At 37.4% G+C, this 27,380-nt stretch overlaps 3 protein-coding genes across 9 annotated transcripts; 2 read left to right on the top strand and 1 right to left on the bottom strand.

The window, feature by feature from the left end:
- The first annotated feature begins 4,965 nt into the window (after nucleotides 1-4,965).
- LOC103932313 (L-type lectin-domain containing receptor kinase VII.1) lies at nucleotides 4,966-7,835 on the top strand. The gene is made up of 2 exons (XM_009341906.3): nucleotides 4,966-7,306; nucleotides 7,458-7,835. Exons 1-2 carry the CDS (start codon nucleotides 5,218-5,220, stop codon nucleotides 7,505-7,507), a joined length of 2,139 nt encoding a protein of 712 aa, XP_009340181.2. The 5' UTR covers nucleotides 4,966-5,217; the 3' UTR covers nucleotides 7,508-7,835.
- Nucleotides 7,836-14,532: 6,697 nt separating this feature from the next.
- On the bottom strand, nucleotides 14,533-21,324 carry LOC103932467. 7 transcript variants are annotated; one of them, XR_007257644.1, is made up of 8 exons: nucleotides 19,127-19,344; nucleotides 18,698-19,002; nucleotides 18,428-18,616; nucleotides 17,893-18,345; nucleotides 17,465-17,682; nucleotides 17,278-17,368; nucleotides 16,973-17,155; nucleotides 14,533-16,679 (listed from the first exon to the last, which is right to left on the bottom strand). XR_007257644.1 is itself a non-coding variant. In XM_048582325.1 (8 exons), the coding sequence occupies exons 5-8, from the start codon at nucleotides 17,605-17,607 to the stop codon at nucleotides 16,482-16,484; spliced, it is 558 nt and encodes a 185-aa protein (XP_048438282.1). In that variant the 5' UTR covers nucleotides 17,608-17,682; nucleotides 17,893-18,051; nucleotides 18,245-18,345; nucleotides 18,428-18,616; nucleotides 19,127-19,334; the 3' UTR covers nucleotides 14,533-16,481. The 7 variants fall into 7 exon arrangements, 4 of the variants coding, with proteins under 4 accessions (XP_048438282.1, XP_009340401.2, XP_048438283.1 ...); XM_048582325.1 differs by lacking the exon at nucleotides 18,698-19,002 and having other exon boundaries at nucleotides 14,533-16,622; nucleotides 17,893-18,051; nucleotides 18,245-18,345; nucleotides 19,127-19,334; XM_009342126.3 differs by lacking the exon at nucleotides 18,698-19,002 and having other exon boundaries at nucleotides 14,533-16,622; nucleotides 17,893-18,024; nucleotides 18,245-18,345; nucleotides 19,127-19,334.
- Nucleotides 21,325-23,113: 1,789 nt separating this feature from the next.
- LOC103938440 lies at nucleotides 23,114-24,457 on the top strand. The gene is made up of 3 exons (XM_009348447.3): nucleotides 23,114-23,406; nucleotides 23,516-23,741; nucleotides 23,883-24,457. Exons 1-3 carry the CDS (start codon nucleotides 23,185-23,187, stop codon nucleotides 24,311-24,313), a joined length of 879 nt encoding a protein of 292 aa, XP_009346722.2. The 5' UTR covers nucleotides 23,114-23,184; the 3' UTR covers nucleotides 24,314-24,457.
- Nucleotides 24,458-27,380: the final 2,923 nt, after the last annotated feature.

Raw genomic sequence — 27,380 nt, 5'->3', positions numbered from 1 at the left:
ATACTGTGCAAAAATGTGAGGTAATAAAGAGTACATGAAACCTAACTTTAAAAGAATCTTCTTAGCATTTCTCTTCCTTCTTATATAATCTTCATCCATCAGTTTAGTGAAATTGATGATAAAAAAACCAAGGGGCAAGACGAAAGTCATGCATAGAGATATTGAACGACAAAGAAGACAAGAAATGGCCATCCTCTATGCATCTCTACGATCTCAACTCCCCCTTGAATATATCAAGGTAAACTGGTTATATTTTTCTTTGATAATTGAGCACATGAACTATGTTTCCTTATATAACAAAGTTGCAAGATAGATGCTTGAAACAGCAAACAAATTAAAAGCAGAATATAACCAATTCGAGAATGTAGATGCTTGAACAATATCATCTCATCATCATCGACTGGAATTGAAGGGGAACGCCTTGAACCGTGTGTGAATAATGTCGATTGGGGTTGAAGGAGAAGTCTAGACTCGAGTTGAGACTAACAGTCCAAATAGTTGAAAAGATTTTAGTCATGTTACGATGTAATTGAATCCATACTAAATGTATGAACTCAACTAAATAACAACTTATAACCCAACATCTAATATGAGTGGTAAAGTAAATTTTTTAAATTTTATTTTGGTGCGGTTTAATCGGTTCAAATGGTTAAAACCGAAACCAAACTGTTTTTCTTCTCCTGCAACTTGATTTCGACCGAAACCATTTTAAAACTGTAAAAACCAAACCGTTTGATCCGTGTTCCGATTTCGGTTTTCGAAAGTGCTCCCCCTACTTATAACGCTTCCTTGCTGACTGACCAGCACGTATGATTGACTTTTCACTTTTCACTTCTCGACTTCAAGTGCCTCTCCATTTTCAAACTTATTTACAGTCGCATGCATGCTCATGCTAACATATTGCTAGGTGGCTGCCGCAGGTAAATTAAGGCACGTGGTCATTGAATTAATTCGGTTTTAAAAGTGTTTCATTACGTGTTAACTTTAATGATTAATCCCTAATCCTAGAGCAATCCCGCGCGCTTGCTTACTGTTTGGTAGAACTTGTCGGTGGAAGGAAAAAAATATAAAAATAAATAAATTATCTTCATATAAGCTGGTATGCAATCTGCAGCCGCCATATATCTGGATATTGGATTGTTGTTGCCAATTGGTTGTCAAAACCATGTGGTGCGTGGGTCGTGCACACAAGTCTCCGTTCACAGTTTTTATATCCGTAACATAATATATCTTACTTTTAAAGTAAATTAATAATAAAATAAAATAAAATTCATATTGGAATAATAACATTATATGCCTATATTTCAATACACCGAAAAATTACTCAGACACGGGCTTCTTGCTAACACTAACAAACAAACCATGATAACCATTTCTTATTTGCTTACCAGAATAAAAATTAGTGATGATGATGAATCGGATTATGGTGTTGTTTAATCAAGCCAGCAACCTCCCAAAGGTAGCAAAGATTAGTCTGAACTCTGAAATGGTCACTTAAACCCGTTTGGAAAACCAAATCTTCAAATTATTTATTGACCACTGATTATGATAGGCCACCAACTGTTAAAGTCACCATCTCTTTTCCATTTAAGGTGCTTAAACCTTATTTTAATTATATTCTGAAAATTATTAATTTAATTCATTAAAATCTACTGTCACATTCCGAGTCTCCGACCTGGGCCCTCACCACATCCCGTGTTCGACTCCACCGTAGCACAATATTGTCCGCTTTGGGTCCCGACCACGCCCTTCTGGTTTTGTTTCTGGGAACTCATGAGCAACTTCCCAGTGGGTCACCCATCCTAGGATTGCTCTCGCGCGAACTCGCTTGGCTTCGGAGTTCCTTGTAAGATTCCACATCGCCCAAGGGTGAGGATCTTGTAAGCCTTATATGTATATTCTCATCTCTACCTAGCATAAGGCCTTTTGGAAGCTGACTGGCTTCGGGTTCCATTGGAACTCCGAAGTTAAGCGAGTTTGCGCGAGAGCAATCTCAAGATGGGTGACCCACTGGGAAGTTCTCGTGTGAGTTCCTAGAAACAAAATCGTGAGGGCGTGGTAGGGGCCCAAAGTGGACAATATCGTGTTACAGAGGAATTGAGCCCAGGATGTGGTGGGGGCCCAGGCGGGGATATGGCAATTTGGTATCAAAGCCAATCCCTGGTCGGATGTGTGCCGACGAGGACGTCGGGCCACTAAGGGGAGGTGGATTGTAAGATCCCACATCGCCCAGGAATGAGGATTCTGTAAGCCTTATATGTATATTCTCATATTTACCTAACACGAGGCTTTTTTGGAGCTCACTAGCTTTGGGTTCCATTGGAACTCCGAAGTTAAGCGAGTTCACGCGAGAGCAATTCCAGGATAGGTGATCCACTGGGAAGCTGCTCGTGAGTTCCCAGAAACAAAGCCGTGAGGGCGTGGTCGGGGCCTAAAGCGAACAATATCGTGCTACGGTGAAATCGAATTCGGGATGTAGTAGAGACGGGGGCTGGAATGTGACATCTACTACATAATCAGACAACATATTTCTTTTTTAATATAGGAAAAATAAAAACGTATACATCTCTCTTATCCATATCCACACTTCATATCACTAATTATACTAATTCATATTCTCTACTTGCAAAAATCAAGTAATTTGTTGGCATTAGTTTGTTGCAAAATGTTACTTTACCGTACGTTCCAACTTGAGATTTCTACAAATATTGTAAATAATGTTCTAGGAAAGTACAAGTCACACACTCATTTTTACCTCTCATACATTCTTGTTAATTTTTGACCATTAGTCTTCTTTAATTCATTTTATCTAACAACCAAAAATTGAGAGAGACGTGTGAGAAGTAAAAAATAGGATGTAAAAAGCACTACCCATGTTCTATCTTTTATACTTTTTCAAGTTTTAGGTTGGTTTCCATAATTAAATTGTCTAAAGATTCTTTTCCCTCACATTGCATTATGTATTATAAAATTGAATCATTTTATGTCTTTTATTCATTTGTTCTATATTACCGTTAAACTAATGATGTGACATATAGTTAACCGCTTATAGGTAAAAGCAACACGCTTAAACCAATTGAACCAAACCATTCGTTTATTGTTTTAGAATTCGAAGTACTGAGGAAAAGCTTAAGCTCCATGATGCCTAGTTATGGTTCATGTGCGCAGGTGTGCTTCAACATAAACTCAGAAAACAGTTACCCACTTGTCACGTTATCAACTTAAAAATGATCATGCTAACGTCATAAGATAGAAATTAATACAATTTTAAATTCACATAATACAATATAAAAGAAAATTAAATTCGTAAACATTTTAAAAAACACTTAAGACTTGAAAAGTGTAAAATGTATTCAATCCTAAAAATAATAATCAAATGTTTAATTATTTTTTCATTCTGACTTTTCTTTGTGTTCAACTTGAGAGGTATTATTCTGAAAAAAAGAATTTGAGAGGTATTAACTTGGCCAACCAAACCTAATTATCCCCAAAGTCAAAAACAACTCTTTTTCCATTCTCAATGTATGGTAGCAGATAGATTTTTCTGGGATGTCCAAAGTACATATTATATATCAGCCAACTAGGGTTTAATAATTTGTTCCCTTCTCTTCAATGGAGAAGACAGGTTTTTCAGCATATCGAGAACACAATTTGATATATTAAACGTTGAAATCACTTATATTATAACATTTTATGTCTCTATTCATGTTCAGAATGCATTTAAAAGTTTGTTGACAGAGAGTCCAACGGCAGCTAGAAAAAGGCATCCATTCCATTATGTTTTGTGTACATTTTACTTTATTTATTTGATGGCGGTCGTTCTGGTTCATACAAAATAGACATCCATTCCATTCACTCTTCAACCTCAATTCCGGATTTTTAATCTGGATTTTTCCTGGAAACTGGCCAACGTTTCTACCGAAATAAGGCATCCATTCCATTGACTCTTCAACCTCAATTCCGGATTTTTAATCTGGATTTTTCCTAGAAACTAGCCAACGTTTCTATCAAAATAAGGCATCCATTCCATTGACTCTTCAACTTCAATTCCAGATTTTTAATCTGGATTTTTGGCCAACATTTCTACCGAAATAACCAATATGCCATTTTGGTATTCATGGCAAGTGAATTTTGTCTTATGACTATTTTGATTTTAGTTTGGTGTCGGAGCTGAGGTTTTGAAATTAGTTTTACGATATTGTGTTGATACCAGTTTGATGATGGATAGATGTTGTTTTTTTTTTTTCACTAAATTTTGTTTAATAAAGTGATAGAAATATAGAAGGATCGAAGAATCAACTCATTTCCGTTCAAACAAAAATTCTTTTAATCTAATTCAAAAAAGAAATGCAAAGGCGAAAAAGATCGCAACACTAAAATGTGATTAAGAACCCGAATACACAAAGGAACAACTAATTTTTCCGATTCTTAGACCAAATAAATTTTTTTTTGGTCGAACTCAGACCAAATAAGTTGACTTAAATAAAATCACACCTGGGAGGACTTTTATTCGATCAGCCGATGGCTTCTTTGCCCTTTGAAATTTCAACTCTCCAGAAAGAATGCTGCTGCTTTGCATGTTCATGGTGGCCTTTCGATTCGGCAAGTGTGCCTTCAGCCAGACAGCAAATCCCACCTCCTAAACCCTACCATTTTCATAATTAAAGCCATCTCCAAGGGCGAAAAAAAAAAAGGATGAGGATCCTTTCCGGATTCTCTTTGTAAAGATTCTAAAAATCCCCACATCTTAACCGTTTATCGTATATCGTACGACCAGTTTTTGTTAGGTACTGTATGTGTTTAATTTTAAATAAAAAAATTTAAATAATTTCTGACAATACGATGTACAATAAATGACTAAAATGTGAGGATCCTTAACTATTTGGATCCGGATGCGATCCAAATCCCAAAAAACAGACACATCTCCTGACCTGGAGTGCTTGACCATGCACACTCACCTTATTAGCTAATGCGAAAAGGACAAAGAACACTTCCTTACGTTCCCTGCAATTCTCCTGTTTCATTCACTTCCCGACACTCCATGTGTGACCCTTTCCCTCCCTCCTCCTCCTTTTTCAGCTTCTTCCCTTTTACTTTGGAGATTCTGAACTACCCCAATCTTCACGGCCGGACATTCAGCATCAGTTATAGTTGAGCGACTCCACCAACTGGTCATCTGACCTAACTCACGTCTTCTACTTCCTTAGTTTCTCTACAATGAACAAAACAAAACCAAATCCCAAACCTCTCCTCCTCGTAATTCTACTACCTTCGATCCTATCCTGCCAACCAGCTTTTGCTGTCGACTTTGTCTTCAACGGCTTCAACTCCTCCGACATGTTGCTTCTCTACAGCAACGCCAGCGTCGAATCTCGAACCCTAACGCTCACAAACAACACCAACTTCTCCATCGGTCGAGATCTCTACAAATCCAAGATCCCTACCAAAAAACCTAACTCATCGTACGTATACCCTTTCTCAACTTCCTTCATTTTCTCCATTGCCCCTTACAAGAACACACTTGCCGGTCACGGCATGGTCTTCATTTTTGTGCCGCAAACTGGCATCAAGGGGACGAGCTCGAGCGAGCATCTCGGACTCTTCAACTTCACCAACGGTGGTAGCTCCGACAACCATGTTTTCGGTGTTGAATTTGATGTGTTTAAGAATGAGGAGTTCACGGATATTGATGACAACCATGTCGGCATCGATCTGAATTCTCTTCAATCTGTCAAGGCACACGAGGCAGGGTTTTGGCCGGAAAATAGTGATGGAAGTGATGAGAAAAGTTTCAAGAAATTGAAGCTTAATAGTGGGGAAAATTACCAGGTTTGGATTGATTACAAGGATCTTTTGATCAATGTTACAATGGTGCGGGCCGGCGCAAAAAGGCCGAAAACACCGTTGTTGAGTTTTGGCTACAATTTGTCTGATGTATTGTTGGATGAAATGTTTATTGGGTTCACAAGTTCAACGGGGCAGTTAGTTGAGAGCCACAGGGTTTTGGCATGGAGTTTTAGCAATTCCAACTTTTCGTTGAGTGAGAGTTTGATCACTTCTGGTTTACCTTCTTTTGTGCTTCCAAAGAGTTCGATTTTCGCATCAAAAGGTTTCATTGCAGGGATCACAGTGGGTGAATTTTTTGTGATTTGTATACTTGCTCTGTTTTCTCTGTTTTTGGTCAAGAGGCATAGGAGGCTAGCAAGGGAGAGGGAGGAAATGGAAGATTGGGAATTGGAGTACTGGCCACATAGAATGACTTATCAGGAAATCGAGAAGTCGACGAAGGGTTTCGATGAAGAGAATGTGATCGGAGTTGGAGGCAATGGGAAGGTTTACAAGGGTGTTTTAGCAGGAGGGGCAAAGATCGCGGTGAAGCGCATCTCTCACGAAAATGATGGGATGAGGGAATTCTTGGCTGAGATTTCAAGCATTGGGAGGTTGAAGCACAGAAATTTGGTAGGGTTGAGAGGTTGGTGCAAGCGAGAGAAAGGTAGAATCATGTTAGTGTATGATTACATGGAAAATGAGAGTTTGGACAAAAGGGTTTTTGATTGTGATGAGAATAAGATGTTGAATTTTGAAGACAGAATTAGGGTTTTGAAAGATGTGGCTTCAGGGGTGTTGTACTTGCATGAGGGTTGGGAATCCAAAGTCCTACATAGGGACATTAAGGCAAGTAATGTGTTACTTGATAAGGAAATGAATGGGAGGCTTGGGGATTTTGGGTTGGCAAGGATGCATGGACATGGTGAAGTCCTCGGCACCACTAGGGTTGTCGGAACAGTAGGTTACTTGGCCCCGGAAGTGATCCGGATGGGGCGAGCATCAGAGCAAACCGATATATTTGGGTTCGGGATCTTGATTTTGGAAGTGATGTGTGGGAGGAGGCCTCTAGAGGATGGGAGGCCACCTTTGGTGGAATGGGTGTGGGAACTTATGGTGCAAGGAAACTTGTTACAAGCCTTTGATGAGAGGCTAAGGGCTAGGGGAGAGTTTGATGAGGAGGAAGTAGAAAGGGTTTTGCATTTGGGATTGTTGTGTGCATATCCTGACCCAAATGCTAGACCGTCGATGCGACAAGTGGCTAACTTGTTGGAGAAGAAGAACAACGATCAGCGGGACGAGTCGGAAGCTGAAGACATGGATGCATATTTGCTCCGAAAGTTGCAATCCAAGGAGATGTGGTCGGATTTTTCACAAACTTTTGGGTATGGATCACATTCACACCCAACTTTTGAAGACATCGAGCAGTCCATATCCACTTCAATGTCTCTTTCTTGGTCCAATACTAGCATAGTGGAAGGTAGGGGAATCTCCATCATTCACCAAATGGAAAGGGTAACTCTTGGGTATATATGTATTGTAGCACACTTTACCACGTAACATGAATGAGTTTGCACAAAGATCCTTGTGTTTTTGCAATCTATTTATTTGTTCACAATCTTTGAACTTAGGTCTCGATTCATACAACATTATGAGAAGGATAATCAAAAAAGTAGAATGAGAAAATCAACTCAGAAGATCGGTAGCATCCCAATTATAGAAAGCATGTTCACTCCGCAAGGGTAGGACTCGGTGAGATTTTTGCTATGAGAGAAGCTCTTTGTCTTTCTATTTAAAGACACAAGTGGACCATCATTACTAGGACCATCGATGTATCGTGGGCTTATTATATTTGCATTGCCTCTTTGAAAGGCAGGTAACAATATTTGATCAACTATCATATTATTAATCAAAATTTGCGAGTTTTTCTTAATAATAATGTTATTCTTATTATATTATTATATCACAACTTTACGACCGAGTTGGACATGTCATATCACTTAATTATAGTATACTTAAATTTCTATACAGGTTTTACTAATTTTTATTAGTTTTTCGTGGAAATAGATATTCATTTGAAGGTTTTAGAATCAAAATGGTCTATAAAATTGACATAACTTCTCACTATTGATCCTGAAAATTTGCAATCGATAAAAGTAGTCCTTAAATTTGTTAGCCGTCAATTATTTTTGATGAGTGGTATCCCAATCTCATAAACCATTTTGCCTATAAAATCTAGTTTGAATAGAATGGAGCTCAAAATTCAAGCAAACCACAATATACCAGAAGCTCAACATTAGGCTCAAAAACAAAACAAAACCGATTTCATTCTTACTTACATGCAATTTTCCTGCAAAATAAGCAGAAATTCCTGAAAAATACTCGGAATGGAGCTCAAATTCAATGAATTCTACGATCTACCAGAAGCTCGCCAAAAAACATAATCAATCGCATTATGCTGGCTACTTGCATTCAGGAAAGGCCACACACTTATTTCTATCATTTGATTTTCTTCAATCCATGTGATTCGACGATTGAAAATTAAAATGTAATGTGGGAAGTAAAAATGAGTGTGCTTCAAGAAAATATACGGATAAGTAAGTATATAAAGATATGCTTATTTCCAACAAAAAATAATAATTTGGTTGACAAATTGCCAAGGGATTATGGTCAAATCAGACGGAAAAGTGTGTATATATAAAATAATCGATATAATTGTTCTAACCCCTAACTAGCCACAGTCCATCAAACTTGTGCAATTCTCTTGCTCTCTAAAACAAAGCCATGAAAAACCAACGAGGCAATCGCAATCGCAATCGGAATCGGAATCTCAGGCGGGGAGCGAACCCAACCCTAGCGTAGATGAGCGGTATGCTTTTATTTTTGGGAATTTTAACGAAAAGCTCTCGGTACTGTTCACTTTAACGACAAACCACATTTTTACACTAATCAATCCTGGTACTATTCACTTTACACTTTATTTTGTCCTTATCGTTAAAATTCAAAGTTTTCAAGCCTTTTTTCATTAGTTTTCCTTTTATTTTTTTGGGTTTTTGGTTTTTGTTTTTAGGGTTCGGGAGTGAAGGAGGAAGATTATTTGTAATTTCGAATTAAACAAAACTTTGAATTTAATTTAATTTCATACCTATTTCCTGAGTTTCGACAAAAAAAAATCCTTTTTCATATTGAAAATATGAGAATTCTTTTGATGTATAGGCTTGATTTTCATTCACATTCATCGCAATTAAATGAAGATTAAATAATCCGTAATTTTGAATTTGAGGCTTCCTTTGCAATCTGCATATGTACTTACCAACCATGTTAAGCAATAAATTTTTGTTTTTGCTTACTGTGCTTGAATTTAATTAAAATTAATTTCGTTCCCAATTATTTTCTTTGTGTTGATACAATTCTGGTTTTATGTTGAAAATACGTATTTTTTTTTATAGGTTTATGTAATGGCTTGATATTCATTCACATTCAAATCACAATTTTGTTTTACTACTTGTAGATTACCAATGCTTATGAATCCTCAACGAAGTTTTCTTTGATTTGATATATTGCTTGGCTACTGATATTATTCCAAATGTGTTTCTTCTTGTAATATATATGTATATTTTTTTTTTTTTCAGAAACTGAGAGAGAACAAAAGTATATTGAGGGGTACAACGCCTACAGTGAGTTTCTCATTGCCTGTCCTCGCCTTTGGCCGATCTAACCAATGCATATGAATTTATCAACGTTTTTTTAATCTTTGATGTATAGGCTTGATTTTCATTCACATTCATCGCAATTAACTGAAGTTCCCAAGGGTTATGCAATTGGTTGTGTGTTTTGTGGTAACGTGCATAACAAGTGCAAACATAATTGGGGGGTTGTTATTGACGTTGAATGCTATATTTGTGATACGGAAGGAGACCGCTTCACTTTGGAATGCCCCAAGATAGAAGCCCAATTCATAGCTAAAATCGATGCCCGAGCCAGGGAAGTAGCGGAAGCCGAAAAAGGGAAGGAAGGAGCTGCCAAAGACAGGGCAAGAGCCGAAGCCGAAGCCAATGGTACCCTTGAATGCCTACTTTGTCATGAGAAAGGAGATCACTTGTATTGGGAGTGTCCGAGGCTAATAACAGCAGGGCTGACCAAAGTTAATAGTGAGGGAGGGTGCCAAAGGGAAAGATGGAAAGCGGAGGACCGAACCAGTACTGAAACCTCACTTGGTGTTTTGGGACATTTGAGAGTTTGGAGTTGCTACATACTTGATTTCATTTTATATGTGTTCTATAGTCGCTCTAAACTGAGACACGACGAGCTTCTTTTCAATGTTGGTATGTTAATATAGAAGGTGTTTGTTCATTTCAACTCAATTTTCGATGCACTTGATATCGATACGTCAGTATGGTATTTTCGTATCCATTAATTTTAACAGACGGAGGTTTGGAAAGATATCCCCTCCGCACGCAACTCAAACCGTGGAGGTGCGCACTGAAGCATAAAACACTTGGCTCGATCTAAGCTTCTCGTCTCATTTCCTTCATGAGAGATATCATCCGACGTCCAGGATTCTGTTAGAGCGGAAAATTTCGTTCGGTTCCTCCAACAAGTATGTAACGATCCATCCTAAATTTTATTGTTTTTAAAATTTTAAAGCGTAAATTTACGAAAATGCCCTTCAGGACGAAATCATTGACTTTTGTTGACTCTCGTATCGTGAGACGTATAACCCATTCTGTTAGTGTATCCTTGTAATACTCGTTGTTACAAACACATAGGAGCGAGCAGAGTTAAATTCGGACGTTTTTATGGACTTTGAAACATTAACAATGGACAAGTGTCAATGAAGTTTACAATGACAAGATTGAACCCCTTAATTTGACAGCACAACTTGTTGTACACTTACATATAAATTACATTTTACCTCTCAGATTTGGATGCTACTGAAACCTCGTATATTATTTTTTTTAAATTTTAATCTCATATATTTACTCGTATTTGGTTACAATTTCATACGTTCATTAGTTAAATTGTCAATTTGATCGTTAAATGATGACGCGACAACTACAGAGCTCATATTTGTTTTTACGCATCAATCAATTTTTTTTTCACATAAATTCGAAACAAATTGTGTATAATTTTTATATTATTTTGTGGAAGTTTATGCATTTAATAAAAATATAAACTGAAAAAATGATAGAGATGAGTTTCGAACTCATCCTCTAAGCTGATGTAAAGAAGCAATAATTCCATTTGCACTAAAAACTCAAGTTTGTAATATTGTACACATACAAACTAAAAAATTGGGGGCCCTAACATCATTTGCACCCTCTCAATGCCGGCCCTGCATCTCACCCACCCTCCACACCCAAAACCCGCGTCAACGCCGCAGAAATTCTCTCGAACTCCCACCGAGGAATATGGTCGGGTATGGAGCCACCGCCTCGTCGGGATAATACTTCCAGAATATGTTCATGCTCCCGAACTTTTGAGGCACGTGTAAGCCATCCAAGTCCTTATTCCTCACAGCCTAATTTCACAAACAAATAGTTTTCTTCATAATTAATCAAAGAGAGTTTTAACGAAAAACCTACGGTACTGTTCATTTTAATGAAAAATTACATTTTTACAATAAAAATTCAAACCTGATACTATTCACTTTACCTTTTATTTTATCTTTATCGTTAAAACTTAAAGTTTTCAAACTCTTTTCATTAGTTTTCCTTTAATCAAATTCTCTAATTTCATAAACAATTAAATTACCACCAACGAAAACTGAGAAAGTTTAGAGCAAATAGCAAAAGGGGTACAGCAAGTGCCGTATTTTATTTTATTGACACCTAATATTTTGTTGATTACATCGTATATAAAAGTTAATTGTAAAAAACTCAACTATCAGTCATATGAAATGACTCTTTAAGCCTTACAAAGTACACACCCTAAGTTCTTTTAACAACAAAACCTAATAATAATTCAAGAGTTAACATTTTTTGAGATTTTTCTTGTTTTCGAGTTGCTGTCTAAGAGTTCACATTTGAAAACATTTTCTGCGATTCCGGTACCAGTTTTTCAAAGAAAATTTTCAGAAGCTAGGGGTGTGATCGCGATCGCAATCGCAATTGCAAATGCTGCAAGGAACCCATTGGATTTTTCGTATGGAAAATATAATGATGCTCCTTATTCTTCAGGACGCAGAAAATATGTTCGGTACCAATTAATTCAATTTTGTATGGCCCGCCCTGTGTATTTCCAAAATGGTCGGGCCCCTTCAATTTTCGGCGAGCCCGGACGAGTCGGAAACTGAGAACATGGATGCGTATTTGCTCCGAAAGTTGCAATCCAAGGAGATGTGGTCGGATTTTCCACAAACTTTTGGGTATGGATCACATTCACACCCAACTTTTGAAGGCATCGAGCAGTCCGTATCCACTTCAATTTCTTGGTCCAATACTAGCATGGTGGAAGGCAAGTGAATCTCCATCATGCACCAAATGGGAAGGGTAACTCTTTTGGGTACATATGTATTATAGCACACTTTTACCACATAATATGAATGAGTTTAAACAAAGATTCGTTGTGTTTTTACAATCTATTGATCTGTTCACAATCTTTGACCTTGGGTCTCGACTAATCGAAAAAGTAAAACGAGAAAGTCCAACTCAGAAGATCGATAGCATCCCAATTATAAAAAGCATGTGCACTCCGCAAGGGTATAGGACTCCGAGAGATTTACTTTCTCGTCTTGTCTCTGTATTTAAAGATACAACTAGACCATCATTACTAGGACCATACATATTTGCATTGCCTCAAGGAAGGGCAGGTTTTTATACTACTTTTCGTTCAGCCCTCTTTTGAATTTAAGAGAGAAAATCGGTGTATTTATACTACTTTTCGTTGTGAATCACGCGAAACTTTGTTTGTACTTTCGTATGAATGCATTGCCGCATTTTGCATTAATTTGATGTGTTTCCCCCAAGTGTAGTTTGACTGTCGATGAAGTCATATAAGTTTGCTAATGCTGTAGGGGTCCCCCTTTTAAGAGAATGGAAGAAAGCTTGGGTTTTTAACCATGGTTTAAGGTATTACTCATTAGAATAAAACTAAATCCGAATCAAAATTGCTGCACTTTATTGTTTTTATACATGTTGTTTGGCTATAAAATTTCGCATGGAGAACAAAAATTCACCTTGTAAAAAAGTTATATAGTTTTCAGATACAAACTGACCACGCTTGTAAATAAAATCTTTTACTGTCAAGTCTTTCTTAGTTAGTAATTCTGGTATAAATAATTGATATGTCTTTAAGTCCAAGTCTGCTACTATTAAGGTACTTTAACATCTTCATATTATCCGAGTTTAGCTGCTTGAAATGTTGAATGCATGGTCTAGTTCTTCATATCATCCGAGTTTAGGTTTTGGAAGCTTTTCAATAAGCTCAAATTTTTGCTCATCAACCTCAATGCCCAAGCTAGAAAAGAAATTCAATGCCCCAATACAAAGCGCCCTCTTGCACCATGAAAGGAAATTTGTCCTAGTTCAACACTAAGTTTGTTTCTTGGACATCGTTTTAGCATGAGTCAAATTGTGAAGACAATCATCAAGGGAAGACACCCGAAGACAGAAAAGTCATCCACGATGGTGAAGCCACGTGAGGGTGAGGAGTGGTGACCACCACTCTCCTTGTCTGAAAAACACGACTGGAGCGTAGTTCAGCCCCTCCCCTAACAACTCGCCGGAAACCCTACTGGTTCTACTACTACACAGCAAAGTTGAGTTATATATATTTTTTAAATTCCAAGCCAAAATAACGTCATTTTGATCTTGGTTAAAAAATTTAAAAAATAAATAAAAAAGAGAAACGGCGCTGTTTCGTTTATTTTGGAAAAAAAAAATATATATAAAGGGAGGGACCGCGTGTCCCCTTTTGCGCTCCCCTTCAGTCTCTTTCTATCATCTGCGACCTTTTCAACCCCAATCAGAGAGTAAAGGTCGCCGCCCCCCAATTCCCAGCAGCAAACGGATCCCAGTTCCCTTCAGCCTTTTGCGACCGCGCCAGCCGCCAGCCACAAAAACCACTCTCCAGTCTCCAGCGGCCGGCTTCTAGCCTTCAAAGTCACTATTTAGGTAAAATTTATAATTCCTAACCCTAATTAATTATTTAAAACAGATTTTATTTAATTGGTATAGAAGAATCATTGATATGGTTATTGGTTATTGATATGAAATTATAAAATTATTTTTTGGGGTAAAAATTACAATTTGAATTCTTGATTATTGATTAATTAATTGAATTATTGCATAATGTATACAATTATTCATATAATTAGTTGAATTGAATTTTTATTTATTGAATAATTTGTATGCTTATTGGTATTGATTAATTGAATTGTTGGTTGAATTAGTTATTATGCATATTAGTATAGTCTACTATTAAAAGTTTAAGAATTTTTCTTCTTTCCATTTTACAATTATGTAATGAACGATACTATAAGATACAATGCTTAAATCTTTCGGTAGTCATTCTCCTTCAAATATTCCAAGCAGTCATCATCCTCCTTTAAATGTGATTTCATTCGAATGGGTAGCACTGGAAGCGATATCTCACTGAGAAAAGGTTTACAAATTGAAAGAAATGACCTGAAAATCGTCTCCCCTCTCCACGTCAATTCCTAGTTTTGCCATTGCCACAAAGAGACTTGGATAACCCTTTAAATCATGTCAGAGAGAAAATATCATCTTATATAACGCCAAATCATGAGATTTTCAAATTAACTTACGTGCAATCAGATCAAGTTACAATTTTCCAGGGCATGATACTACCTTTCTTCTATACACCTAATTTTTTGAATGGCAATTGTAATCCAATTAATCTTTACCAAAAGGAAACAAATATATAAAATTGCTCAAGAAGAATAATCCACAATGTACGAATGATCTGTACCGCCAAGCGCCTCATTCAACTGCTCGTAGTAGCTCTCTTGCTGAAGCATAGATGGTATATGGAGAAAGGAACCTGACTGGAATTCAAAACTATTTTCAAAAATCTATATATCCCACATAAAGTCTGTAGATTTATCCATTGAAATAACACTATAAAATTATATAACTACATATACCTTGCAGGTCAGTGAAGAGAAAGCCATAGAGGCGGCATGTGGAGCCCTATACCTTGCAGGTCTTAAGAGCATGAAAACTGAGCCACCGTACGAGGTGCATGTGTTCCGTAGAGGAGGACTAAATTACGAACAGACTCTGCTATTAACAGACGTTTGTTGGAAGCAGTGGGATATAACAAAGAAGTTGGTATGGAAAAAGAAATATGGCAATGTTTTATTCGAAGGCGTTACTCAGAGAAAACCTTTGGAAAATGATCACAACAAAGTACCATTTTGTAGATGTTCGTAGGCACAGACACCCTCTTGTGCTTCTGGAAGGAGGATACGTCATACATGTGGTTAAACTTGGGAGTGCTGGTAGCATCGAGAAAACAATGTAACATGCGGCGACATCAAGTGTAACTGTACTTCCGGAGTTTATGGTGGAAAATTCAGAACATAATCGATCTCCCTTTTTTTTGGATTAGTGATTAGATTCTTTTAGGCACTCCAACAAATTGTCTCCAGCCTTCTTGATATAAACATTCGACGTCACTTTCCTCTTGTCCATCGTCTTTGTGAAACTCAATCCAAAAACTTGCATTTCAATGTAATATGAATTTTCCACCACAAATTCCGCAAATTGAAATGCGATGGACAAGAGAAAAGTGACGTCGAATGTTTATATCAGGAGGGCTGGAGACAATTTGTTGGAGTGCCTAAAAGAATCAAATCACTAATCCAAAAAGAAGGGAGATCGGCTAAGTTCTGAATTTTCCACCACAAACTCCGCAAGTATAGTTACACTAGACATCGCCGCATGTTGCATCTTTTTCTCGATGCTACCAGCACTCCTAAGTTTAACCACATGTAGGACGTATCCTCCTTCCAGAAGAGCGAGAGGGTGTCCGTGCCTATGAACATCTACAAAAGGATACTTTGTTATGGTCATTTTCCAAAGGTTCTCTCTTGAGTAACGCCTTCGAATAAAGCACTGCCATATTTCTCTTTCCACATACCAACTTCTTTGTTATATCCCACTACTTCCAACAAACGTCTGTTAATAGCACAGCCCATTAGTAATTTTGTACCCCTCTACGGAACACATGCACCTCGTACGGTGGTCCAGTTTTCATGCTCTTAAGACCTGCAAGGTGTAGGGCTGCACACACCGCCTCTATGGCTTCCTCCTCACCGACCTGCAAGCTGACCCTTTTATTCCATAATGACGTAGACGGGCATTACGCAAGACTCCATCTCGTCTACCCAAAAATTTATAAGCTAGCTCCAACATTGCAACGGGTGCTCCGGAACCCATGACATGCAAACCCAAGCTCAACTCTGTAGAACCATGGGATGTTGCACCATTCTTTTCAACATTATAATATACCAGATGTGCTTCTCCAGGGCCGGTGCAAACATAGCATGAATACCCTCTACGGCACTTTTGATGCTTGTTGAAATCTTTGCAGGCTCTTACAACACGATTATGGCTCCTCTTTATCTTCAATCAAGAGAAAGGATTCATATAGATCCCCACAGCGACATATTTTGGTCTGCAACGAGTTGTTCACAACTGAGATATTTGATACTGTTCAGGGCCGGTGACCATTGAATCAACAGCCAACAAGGCAAAGCCTGGGAAGGAGAAGCAGAGGCATTTAGTGCCCTCCTGTCTTTGAAGTTCTTCAACAATTTCATCAAGAGACTCCTTTAAATGGCCCGTTGCAAGGCGAAGATATTGTTACTCATTTATAATTGAGTCAACCTGGTTATAACAACGTGACCATAAAAAATAAAAAAGTATGGAACTATATAAACAAAATAGACATCAGATGTTCAGTTTCTTAGCTACAACTCGTCATTCAGCTCCTACGCTTAAATTACCGATGCATAATCATACGAATGGCGCTATCTGCTCAAATTATGGGCAGAAGATAATGATGCCTTGCAGTCCTAATTTCTCTTTATAATTTATATGAATTCATTTTTCAGGCGTTTGAATTCTTTAATTATAATGCACACATAATGTCACCATGAAAGAAGTGGTAATTTACTCACATCTTCAAGCTCCTTGTCCATAGCGTACGCTTCAGCCTCTTCAACAATTCCATTGTTTTCCGTTACTGAAGGAATATCAAGTTCCATCACATAGATCGCGCAAGGACTACCAAGTCCAGAGGTCGTATGGTCGTCAAAAGTGCTGTTAGACTTGCTCCCCACATGACTCTCATGAATGCAAACCTTGCGAAAACGTAAAAAAATATTTTGCTAAGTTTATCCACTAGAGGCTCCCTCCTAACTCACTTAAGAGATACACTTTGCGGTCGTTATAAATCATTAATTCTATAGAGTTAGTTGAGAACCTGCACTGAAACAACAACTTTTGAAGGTTCTTTGAAATTTCCGCAGGTCTTTCTGGAAGCATTCGATGAAACTTTACTGCCACCAATATTCCTACATTTAGAAACATCAAAACATTCAAAATCACAACCAAAACATTTCCGCACAGAAAAGAACTGAAACAGAGGAATAATTACACTCGCACCATACTTTGAAATGTTCAAGGTAGAAAGCTTGGTTTTCTTCTTGGTAGGTTTATCAGGACAAAGCTTACTCCCTTCCATTGTAATGATCTTTGAGTTCCTCACAGACTCCAGGCTTGAAAGCATGGATTTAGGATTTACACGTCTCATGTCTGTGCACTAGGTTTAATAGTCTTCTCGATTAAGCTGGAAGGATTTGCTTGACTGCTAGAAATCTCCACATGCCTAAGTACATATATTGACAATCAGACGTTTCTCTAGAAGGTCCACTCGACCATTGATTATGTTGCTCAACAATGTACGAAATAAATTGTCGCGTGCATGAGAAATAAGCAGTCACATCTTTGGATAAGAACATCAGTCAAAAGAGCCACATTCTTAATGATAAGATATGCAAAGTACAAGATAGATCAAGGTCTTTTATAAAAGCCTTACCTGAGATCATGAAGACTTTTTCTCGTTCCACTTCCCAGGACAGGTTCCCTTTCTGTTACTTCTTTTTCAGACAGCCGTGAATCCCCAACCAGTTTGGCCTTCCTGGGTACACTGTCAGAATTGAAATCCTCTCTGTTGATGATTACAAAGGACAGGACACTGCTGTTTAGCATCGTCAGTAGCTTTATTGTATTTTCTATGAACTAAAATGACGTCATCTTTTTTCTTAAGCGATTCAAAATAATATGATGTCAGAGTAAAAACTTTACAAATCTGTTTATTTAAAACAATAAGGTTACTGGAAGATGTTGCCTCAAGTCATCAGCTGATACTACTTGGATTTTAACATCACCTTCCCGATTTGACATGTTTGGCTTTTGTTTCTTTATCAACTAACGCAGGAGTCTCAGGCAATTTGCTTCCAATTTGTGCAGTCATTGGCATTAGTAACCCCTGTTGAAGATTAACCAAAACAGTTTATAACTTAAATTCCTACTATTCAATTGTTACAGGAAAGTATCACTGTATCGCTCACCCTTGCTCAATTGCATAACGTAGACGCATGGTATCAATCCCTTTGGTTCCAGATGAGAGATATTTTGCTCCTATCAATGATGGCTGACACATTTGAGATCCAACTTGCTCCAATCTCTTAGAAATCTTTGAGTGGAATTCTCCACTTTTGCTTTCATTTGTCAGCGTAACTTTATCAACTGCACATTCACTGCATCAAGAGGGGAAAATGTAAATGACGCGTTGATACTAAAGCCTCTATCAGAGCTATCTACACAGTTCAAGAGCATACCTGTTATACATACAGATTGGAGTCTGTTAGTTATTAGAATTTTTTGTGTTGTTTTTTTATTAGATTATTATCATAAAGCACTTGCATGTATCAACTCAGAGCACTTCCACCGGAGAACAAATAGGCCGGCACCCAGCCAAATTATTGGCCCGGCACCTAGCCATTCCACTCTAGCCCAGCAGATAGGCTGGCACCCAGCCCAAGTTGGTCTCCAGGCCAGCCTAAAATCGACAGAGCCATGGACCGGCCCGTATGACGTCATGCGGACGCCAGCGTGGCGTCAGATGATTAGAAAACAAAATTTTCTGGAGATACAAAATTTTACTTCCTATTATTTTTTGTGTAATTAGATTTCTAGGTATTGGAAATGGAAAATTCAGTAAAAAAAAAAAAAAAAAAAAATTAAATCAAGGAGCCGGCATGTATTACCTTGAAAGCGTGGATTTAAAGGTTTGGGGATGAACAGGGAGTAGGGATTTTCCCACCAACCAAACAGAATAGTTGGATTGGACACGAAAGCCAACTCGATCGATCTCGTCCGCTGCTGGTCTTGCTGCAACAGGCAGTACCGGAAGCAGCAGCTCAGAGGGAGGGAGAGAGAGGAGAGGGTGAGGGGGGTAGAGAGGGAGAGGATTTCGCTTTTTTTGTTTGTAGAAGGTTCCAGAGGTGGAGTTAATGGTAGGAGGGAGAAAGGGTTTATTTTTTATGAAAAAAATAACTGTGGGCCCATGAAGAAGAGAGAGAAAGAAAAGATGTAACGTGACGTGACAAGATTAGTTAAAATTATTATTCTAAATTAAAACTATAAAATATTTTAAACGTGCTGAGCGCCAGCATATTTTTTTAGAAATGAAGATGTATTTGATTTATTACTATTTATTGAGGTATATCAGTGTTCATTGAATGAATTAAATAAATTAAATATTGATATTTTTTTAGGAGTGAAACTGCTTTTAAAAACAACTATTCTATGGGCATGCGGTTTAAGATAGGTTTGAAGGTGAAGAAGCTCCACTCCTATTATCCTTTTTCTTGGATGCATATATTCACGGGTCACATTTTTTTTCTCTTGGCCCTAGGTGTTTTAAACTTTTGATGGAATTTTATTGATGTAAATATTGTGCGTTATTTGGGGTATTACCGTATTAGGAGAAGATGAAGTCTATTTAGATAACAGTAAATTGGTTGTGTCTTACTTTTTTTTTTTTTTTTTTTAATTCAGATAATCATGTTCAATTCTTTGGTTTGATTTAAGGACGTTTTAAGGAAAAATCCACGGTATTGTTCATTTTAATAAAAAATTATATTTTTACACTACAAAATCAATCTTGGTACTATTCACTTTACTTTTTATTCTGTCTTTATTATTAAAACTCAAAGTTTTTAAACGATTTTCATTAGTTTTTCTTTGATTTAAAGGAATTTCTTACACAAAAAATTTAGGGTTTTTTGGTTAGTTTTTTGGGTTGTACATCTGGGTATTTCGTACACACAAAAGTTAAGTTATTTTTGGCTAGTTTTTTGGGTTGTATATCTAGGTGATTTTATTTTCTTCAAATTTGTGGCTCACACAGTGACTTGAAGTAGAGATCAATTCGTCACTCCCACTGTCGGCCCGCAACTAGCACATACTATATGAAATATATGCTATGATGTATTCTCAATTTAATGAGTGTGTCACTTGTCCATTGGACATACACCATACGAATCTTAGTCTAAGCGCTACACAAATGCCTAACTTGAGCATTTAGCCTAGTCACCCCTCTCGATGCCTACCTAGTTACTCACATCTAGCTTGACAATCTTTAACATGGATTTTAAATGAAAAAATCTTCATGTTCAATCTTTGATACGTCTCATCTTAGACACTTCTAAGGCAATATTTACGTTTATCTAGTGTATGTATTGTACGTGAAATCATACACGTCTGGTCTCGCACTCAAATGCATTTTAGACATATATGTCTCATCCTGCTTGCTACCTCAGTGCCAGGGCAAATCATTTTGTGTGAGTGAAATTGATTCTTAGTTGTTGACACTAAAAAAAAATGTGCATCATAACGTTCTCTGAAATAAACATTAATTCTAATGAGTCTCGTGTAGCTCATGTGACCGACTACAAACGCCAAGCACAAAACTACAGAAAAAAATCAGCTCCATGTACCCTAAATTCAGCCCGCAAAACGGCTAAAAAAATTGAAATTTTCAAGAAATCACAAAATTAGGGTATTTGATTTCTCTCAAACCGTGGCACATATTTGCATGAAGTTTTGAGGGAATAATTTTCACACATAAGATAACATATTTCTCAAAAGAAATCCTCAAAAATGCAACGAATCAAAACGTGATTTTTTCGAGTTTATGCAACCATGGTGGATATAGTGATTCTCGCAATTTACATCAAATTGTAAGGTGAGGAACAAGCCCTATGGCTCTAATACCACAGTTGGGAATTTGTACTATTCCATATAGGACATACCTTGTGGAGTAAATGAATTCTGGATTGCCGTCACACTCCTACGAACCATTGCACGAACCACAATGAATAACGTCATCCAAGCATGTACACCTTGTATCAATGCACATGGAACAAACCACCATAGTTCTTAGTATCAGGGTGATACCCTAGAGGCTAAACTTAAAGAAAAGTTAACTAGGAGTAGAGAGCATTATCTCTCCTCTCTAGGGCTAAGAGACGTGTCTTCGTTGGTATTCATTTTGTTCTTTCCGAAAGCCCTCTTTATATAGTAGCTAGGAGGGAAGGGAGAAAGAGAGATGACCAATGTGGGACAAGTACCTCATATCCATATAAATCCTATGAATGGAATTAAGGCATTGCAAGTAGACAGATCAGGCTCACAACCTTGCTTCTCCAATTCGATCGAACACTTGATCACCATTATTAGGAAGCAGAAATTTGCCAATTCTGGGGTCACGCCTAGACAAAAGGAAAATCAAACAGCAAATCCTGCAACTCATGGAGGTGCAGGTCTCAAGCCTAGAATTGGCATGACGCCATCAAGGGATTTTGTTGGCATGACTCCAAACTCCAAAGGGTACGCTTAACAGTGATGCGCTCCGTATCAATGAAGAAATTATTATACATAGACATAGTAATGCAAAACTGGAGAAGCGAAGAAACTTGCAGTTTGGTTTCGGCAATTTTCCACGGCCGAAGAACGAGTACCAGATTGAGGTAGATTTTGTTGAAATTTTAGCTCAATTCTAGTGGGCCTTTAGTTGACCCAGCATCCCAGTTTAAATGGGTCTTCCGTTGTCCATCTGGGCAGTTAATTTATGCATAGTATAAGTTGGTACATGTTAAAAAACAAGTGTAAATATTAATTTAGGTGTGTTCTAAGTTTTATAGTCAATTTATGCAATTTATATTCCTAAGTATAGATACAAATTCGCAACGCATACAGAATGTTTAACAAAATATCTCATATTAATAGACTTCATAGAAAAAGAATCAAAACAACTAACCAAAGTAACTAGCATGCGCCATCTTTGACTTCAAGAAGACAAATTTCACACTCTACCATGACACATGAATTTAGGTCTATATAGGTTACCCGTAATTTTCATGAAAATTAAGCCATGCTAAACACGAAAATTAAAAAAAGAATTCAGTCACATCAATTATAAAATATCAAATAGCCAAACAGTAAAATATTCTGTTTTATTTATCCTAATAAAACATGTGATAGCAAAGATGTGGACAGATTGAACGCACATAGACACTTTCACTGGCATGCTTCAAAATTATTGGGCCGTCAAAATAACAAAAATGTCCTTAAGTTGTTCTCCTCTCCATCTTTATTAAAAAAGGTAATGCTCAGTAGACTAAATTTGTAAATTAAATTTTGTAAATTGAATGATATATTGTTGATAATTATACTATTACTGAAATATTGATTAAGATACTTATTTTCTATTAATTACATATCATTTGATTTGTAAGTTTAATTTAAAATTTAGTTATTCTAATATTATCACACTAAAAACACCCTGTCCTTATGCGGAAAACCAGATGATTTGCGGTGTCTGAGACGCCGCATAGTCGTAACATTTGTCAATCCAATCCTAATCTTTTCAGTATTACGATATTAACAACAATATACGAAATAATGCGTTGGTTGGACGACAGTGGGCCCCTTAATTGGATAGAGCTACAGCATCAACGGCTAAGATTGAACAATATTACAGAATTTAGGCTGGATATCCGAGTACATGACCGCGCTACAATAATTGGACCAAACTGACGTGGATCCTAGCTGTCCAGCCCAATCTTCAGACCTCTCGGATCGTGTGCGCCGCGGCTTGTTCGGCCACGTTGTCTTGGTGGTGAGTCCGACTCTCAGGCCCCACGTTGATCCAAACTTTGGGTTTGGTATATAAATCCGATCCCATCTCTCACATTGTTCATGCCCATCGAGTCACACCATTTGTTTAGCAACTAGAAATATTTACTAGCAGTTAATGTGAATGGGTAGAGAAACTCCGGCCACCGCTCGAGAATTATTGGCGGCGAGTTTTTCCGGCATGGTTTTCGGGTTCCTCGAAGACTGCGATGAGTTCCCAGAAAATTACGGCAGCAGCACCGAAGGCTGCCAAGAAAATGAAGCCTACTTGTTAGATGAAGAGGAAGAAGCTGGAGATCAGAAGAAGGACATGAGGTTTTGGGATAACCAGCACCAACTTTTACAAGTAATTGATCTATATATATATATATATATATATATATGTTATCCGTAGATGAATTTTAATTTACAGTATACGAGCACGATATTAATGGTTATGTAAATATGGTCTGCAGGCTACGTTACGCAGAACTAGTTCTCTAGAGACGAGGATTAGGAGTTTGACAAGGGAGGTGGTGAAGGAGATACAGCAGTCGGGGATGGAGTGTGGTTGCGGGAAAACGATGGCGGGCGGTTGCCAGAGCTGCCTCTTGAGAGAAGTTTCCGGTAGACTTTGCAATGCTGGTCACAACAGTGCCATCTGCAAGTCTAAGTGGAGGAGTTCACCGGATATTCCTTCAGGTAAAAACATATACCATTGTTGTAATTCTGAAGCATTATCTGTTAAAAAAAAAATATATATATATATATATATAATTAATCAGATAAATTTTGTGTTTAATAAGAGAACATTTCTCATTGACTATTTTCTCTGTTCTCCAGGAGAGCACGCATTTTTGGATGTGGTGGACAATTCAAGGCTAAAGAAAGGAGAGGTGAGAGTGATCATAGAGCTGAACTTCAGAGCCGAATTCGAGATGGCTCGAGCAGGCGACCAATACAACAATCTAGTTCAAAAACTCCCCGAAGTGTTTGTTGGCAAAGTTGAAAGACTGCAAAGCCTGATAAAAATTTTATGTTCTGCTGCAAAGAAATGCATGAAGGAAAAGAAAATGCACATGGGGCCATGGAGGAAGCAGAAGTACATGCAAGCAAAGTGGCTTAGCCCCTGCAAAAGAACAACATTGACACCTGTTTTGGCCGTGGGAGACTCCTCCCGGCTGCGACCGAAGCCTAAGGAGTCGATGTTAACCGTAGATTTGCTAGAGATGATGCCTAACAGGCATTGCATGACAGCAGTTCAAGTTGTGTGATTTTAAGCAAATTTTTGGTCGTGTTCTTGCTTTGATCCAGTAATACTTTGTAAAATACTTTAGAAGTTAGGGCATGTGTATATATGTAAACGAAAAAAATAATCTCATCAGTAATGATATGAAATAACAAAATAAGTTCCAAGAGATACTGTAACACTTTTCAAAGATTTTCTTGCTGGTCGGTTTCAAGTTTGCTAAAACTGTATCATGAGTGTGATCAATCTTACGAGAACTCTGTTACGTTGGCATTTCGCTCTAATATAATAAAGATATATGTAAGCTTTTGTTCATATGTTTTTATTTCATTGGCCACAATAGCATCAGTTTTTATATGTGTTGGCTTTACCTTTTTTTAAAAGTATGTAAGTCCGTAGTTCAAGTTTTCGCTCTATTCACCAAGGAATATTTTGGTTGCTTTTGGCAGAATGCTTACTACTAGGCATACAATGTAGACGGAGACCTATCACATAAAATTATTTTGGTTTATAGGGACCGCCCACTTCCAAGTGGCAGCACCGTGACGATGGACATATAACGCAAGCCTCGTATCCTTTAACGCAAAGAGCACAAATAAGAATTGTGCATGAAGCAATATACAGCAATAGTGATGCATTTTGTTAGACCCACTTCAGTGATGAGACATTCTCCAAACGTACCTAAACGTCTTATTGTGTTTGTCGTTTACAAATAAAAACAAATGGATTACAAAACAGACTCGAAAACTCGGTAAAATCTTGTACACGACTTGACAGGGTGGGATATCCTCCTCAAAATCTTGATTGTAGATGGACATGGTCATCAGTCACACAGATGGATGAACCTCCCACAGATGCAAATAAGGACACAATAAACATCCAAAACATCAGTTGTAATCATCCTCATCATCACCATCATAGCTACAGTCATAACCATTCTCTTGATTGCCAATGTGTGATTTGTAATCTGCTGCTCCTCCATCACTTCTCGCGTCAACATTTCCTTGCTCCTGCATCATTTCAAAGTCATTGTCATGCCGTATGGTAATCTGGTTTTGTCGATTGGCATCACAATCACGAATATCGTGGCCCTTGGACTTTTGCTTTCAACCACGAGTATGGTGTGCCACGTTATATTTTGATAGTAGGCAAACTATAATTTTGTCACAAATAGGAAAATTAGGGCCATGAGGCCCATATCTTTCATTGTATGAGAATGAGAGCACGAGGACAATATACAAAAGAGTAGGAGCGGGCATGGTTCAGTTTGGTTCTTGTTGCCCTCTTAATTGTCGGCCGAATCACTCTTACCCGGTTGGTTTGGTTATGCTCACTAAAATGAAAACTTCATGTTTGTTTCAAAAAATTCAGTTTTTAAAACGAAAATTGAACCAAATCAGTCTAGTTTGGTAGGTTTTCTGGGTTCCTTGGTTTTTTTTGTTTACTCCTACACGAGAGGTTATTGTCTTGAGTAGGATGTTGTGCTTGTGTGTGTGGTTGAACGAGCCCCTAAGAATTTCTCCACTATACATGCCAACTATTGTCACATATATAAGACTTGAAGCTTTCAGCAAATATATCAGATACTAACCTTCTTGAGTATTTTGTGGGCTGCTACTGCAGATGACTTTGACATGAACCCTAATTTAAATAAAAACACAGGAGATAGAGAAGAAGAAAAAAGTTTGAGAATAGTTTATGACAAATTAACCGACATTGTAGAAATTAGTAAATGGAGATGTGCAAATTATATATTGTATAACAACACAACCGCATATACCCTTATTTAAAGTCCTTTTAGATGATTGCGAATGGTCCCTTGAGAAGGATTTTACAATTATACAAGAACCTGCCTTCCTGTTCTGCAAAGTACAAATTTAACAGATAGTTTAGAAACAAATCGAGAATGCTACATAACAATGAGCCATTCGTCATGTGATGAGTTTAGTAAGGACACAAGGATGTATTCTCAGTTGCATGCAAGAATCTCCCGCCAATAAGCGGAATATTACCTTTGTTCCGCGGCTTTTGACAAGAGCTGCAGGTTCAGTACTAATGACACTTTGATAGAGAACTTTTCCACAAACACTACAAGATCTGATCAAGAGAAAACACGGTTAAGTAAGCAGTGATTAATACAAGAACAATCTAACATCCGGTAATTCTTTGAACTGATTCAATTGAATTATGTAGATTAACATAATAATAAGGTGTTTAGTTTCTTACGTAAAGTAGTTATCTCGTGTCGAAGGAATAAGACCTCTGCAATGCGCGCACCACAACATATTTTGTGAAGCCTCCATTTATATGTACTCAATATTTGTCTGGAAACGAAAACATATGCCAGTATTAATTTATAATCTGCATCGAAGTATGAGCTTGATTTCTCTAACCAATATCGGTTAAAAAAAACACGTAATTTCAGACAAAATGCAGATACGTAGAAAAAATTCTTTACAACTTGAAGATCGATCCCAAAGAATAAATCATAATATCGGAAAAAGAATAAAATTTGAAGTGCAGACAAGTAGATAATTAAAAGGTATGACCATCTCTAAATGGAGAGGTCCAAATTCGAAAACTTCCCCTGCCCAAGCCTAAAGCCCAAATAAAAACCAAAGTTACACCAGAATTTAGGTTAACCTAAATCCGGTGAGAATTAGAGGCACGATAATGCACATGGACACGCTAATTGAGTGACCGTTGGATGACTCAAATGTTATAGTTTGAATTTCTTTTTTCTTTCGGTTAATTTTTTTTGGTACTGAATCCAACAATAAAAAAAATAATCCAACAAACTCATATTCCACCCCCAAATAAAATATTGTTTTTTGTTTAGCAACATATAGAAGTGTGCTTGGTGTGTGGTTTTTCATACTTTATTGGAATTCGAATAGTTCAAAGTTAATACATTTATCCCTAAAAATTAATGAAAAAAAATTAAGAATTTTGAGTTTTAACAATGAAGATAAAATAAAGGGTAAAATGAATAGTAACAAGATTGACTTTTTAATGTAAAAATGTGATTTTTCGTTAAAGTAAACAGTATCGGAAACTTTTCATTAATTCCCTTATAAAAATCCCTCTTTAAG

Source organism: the organism of the source record quoted next, unplaced genomic scaffold (assembly GCF_019419815.1).
Source record: "Pyrus x bretschneideri cultivar Hongxiangsu unplaced genomic scaffold, Pyrus_bretschneideri_v1 Contig19, whole genome shotgun sequence".
Taxonomy (NCBI): domain Eukaryota; kingdom Viridiplantae; phylum Streptophyta; class Magnoliopsida; order Rosales; family Rosaceae; genus Pyrus; species Pyrus x bretschneideri.
This window is presented reverse-complemented; position numbering and strand designations above follow the sequence as displayed.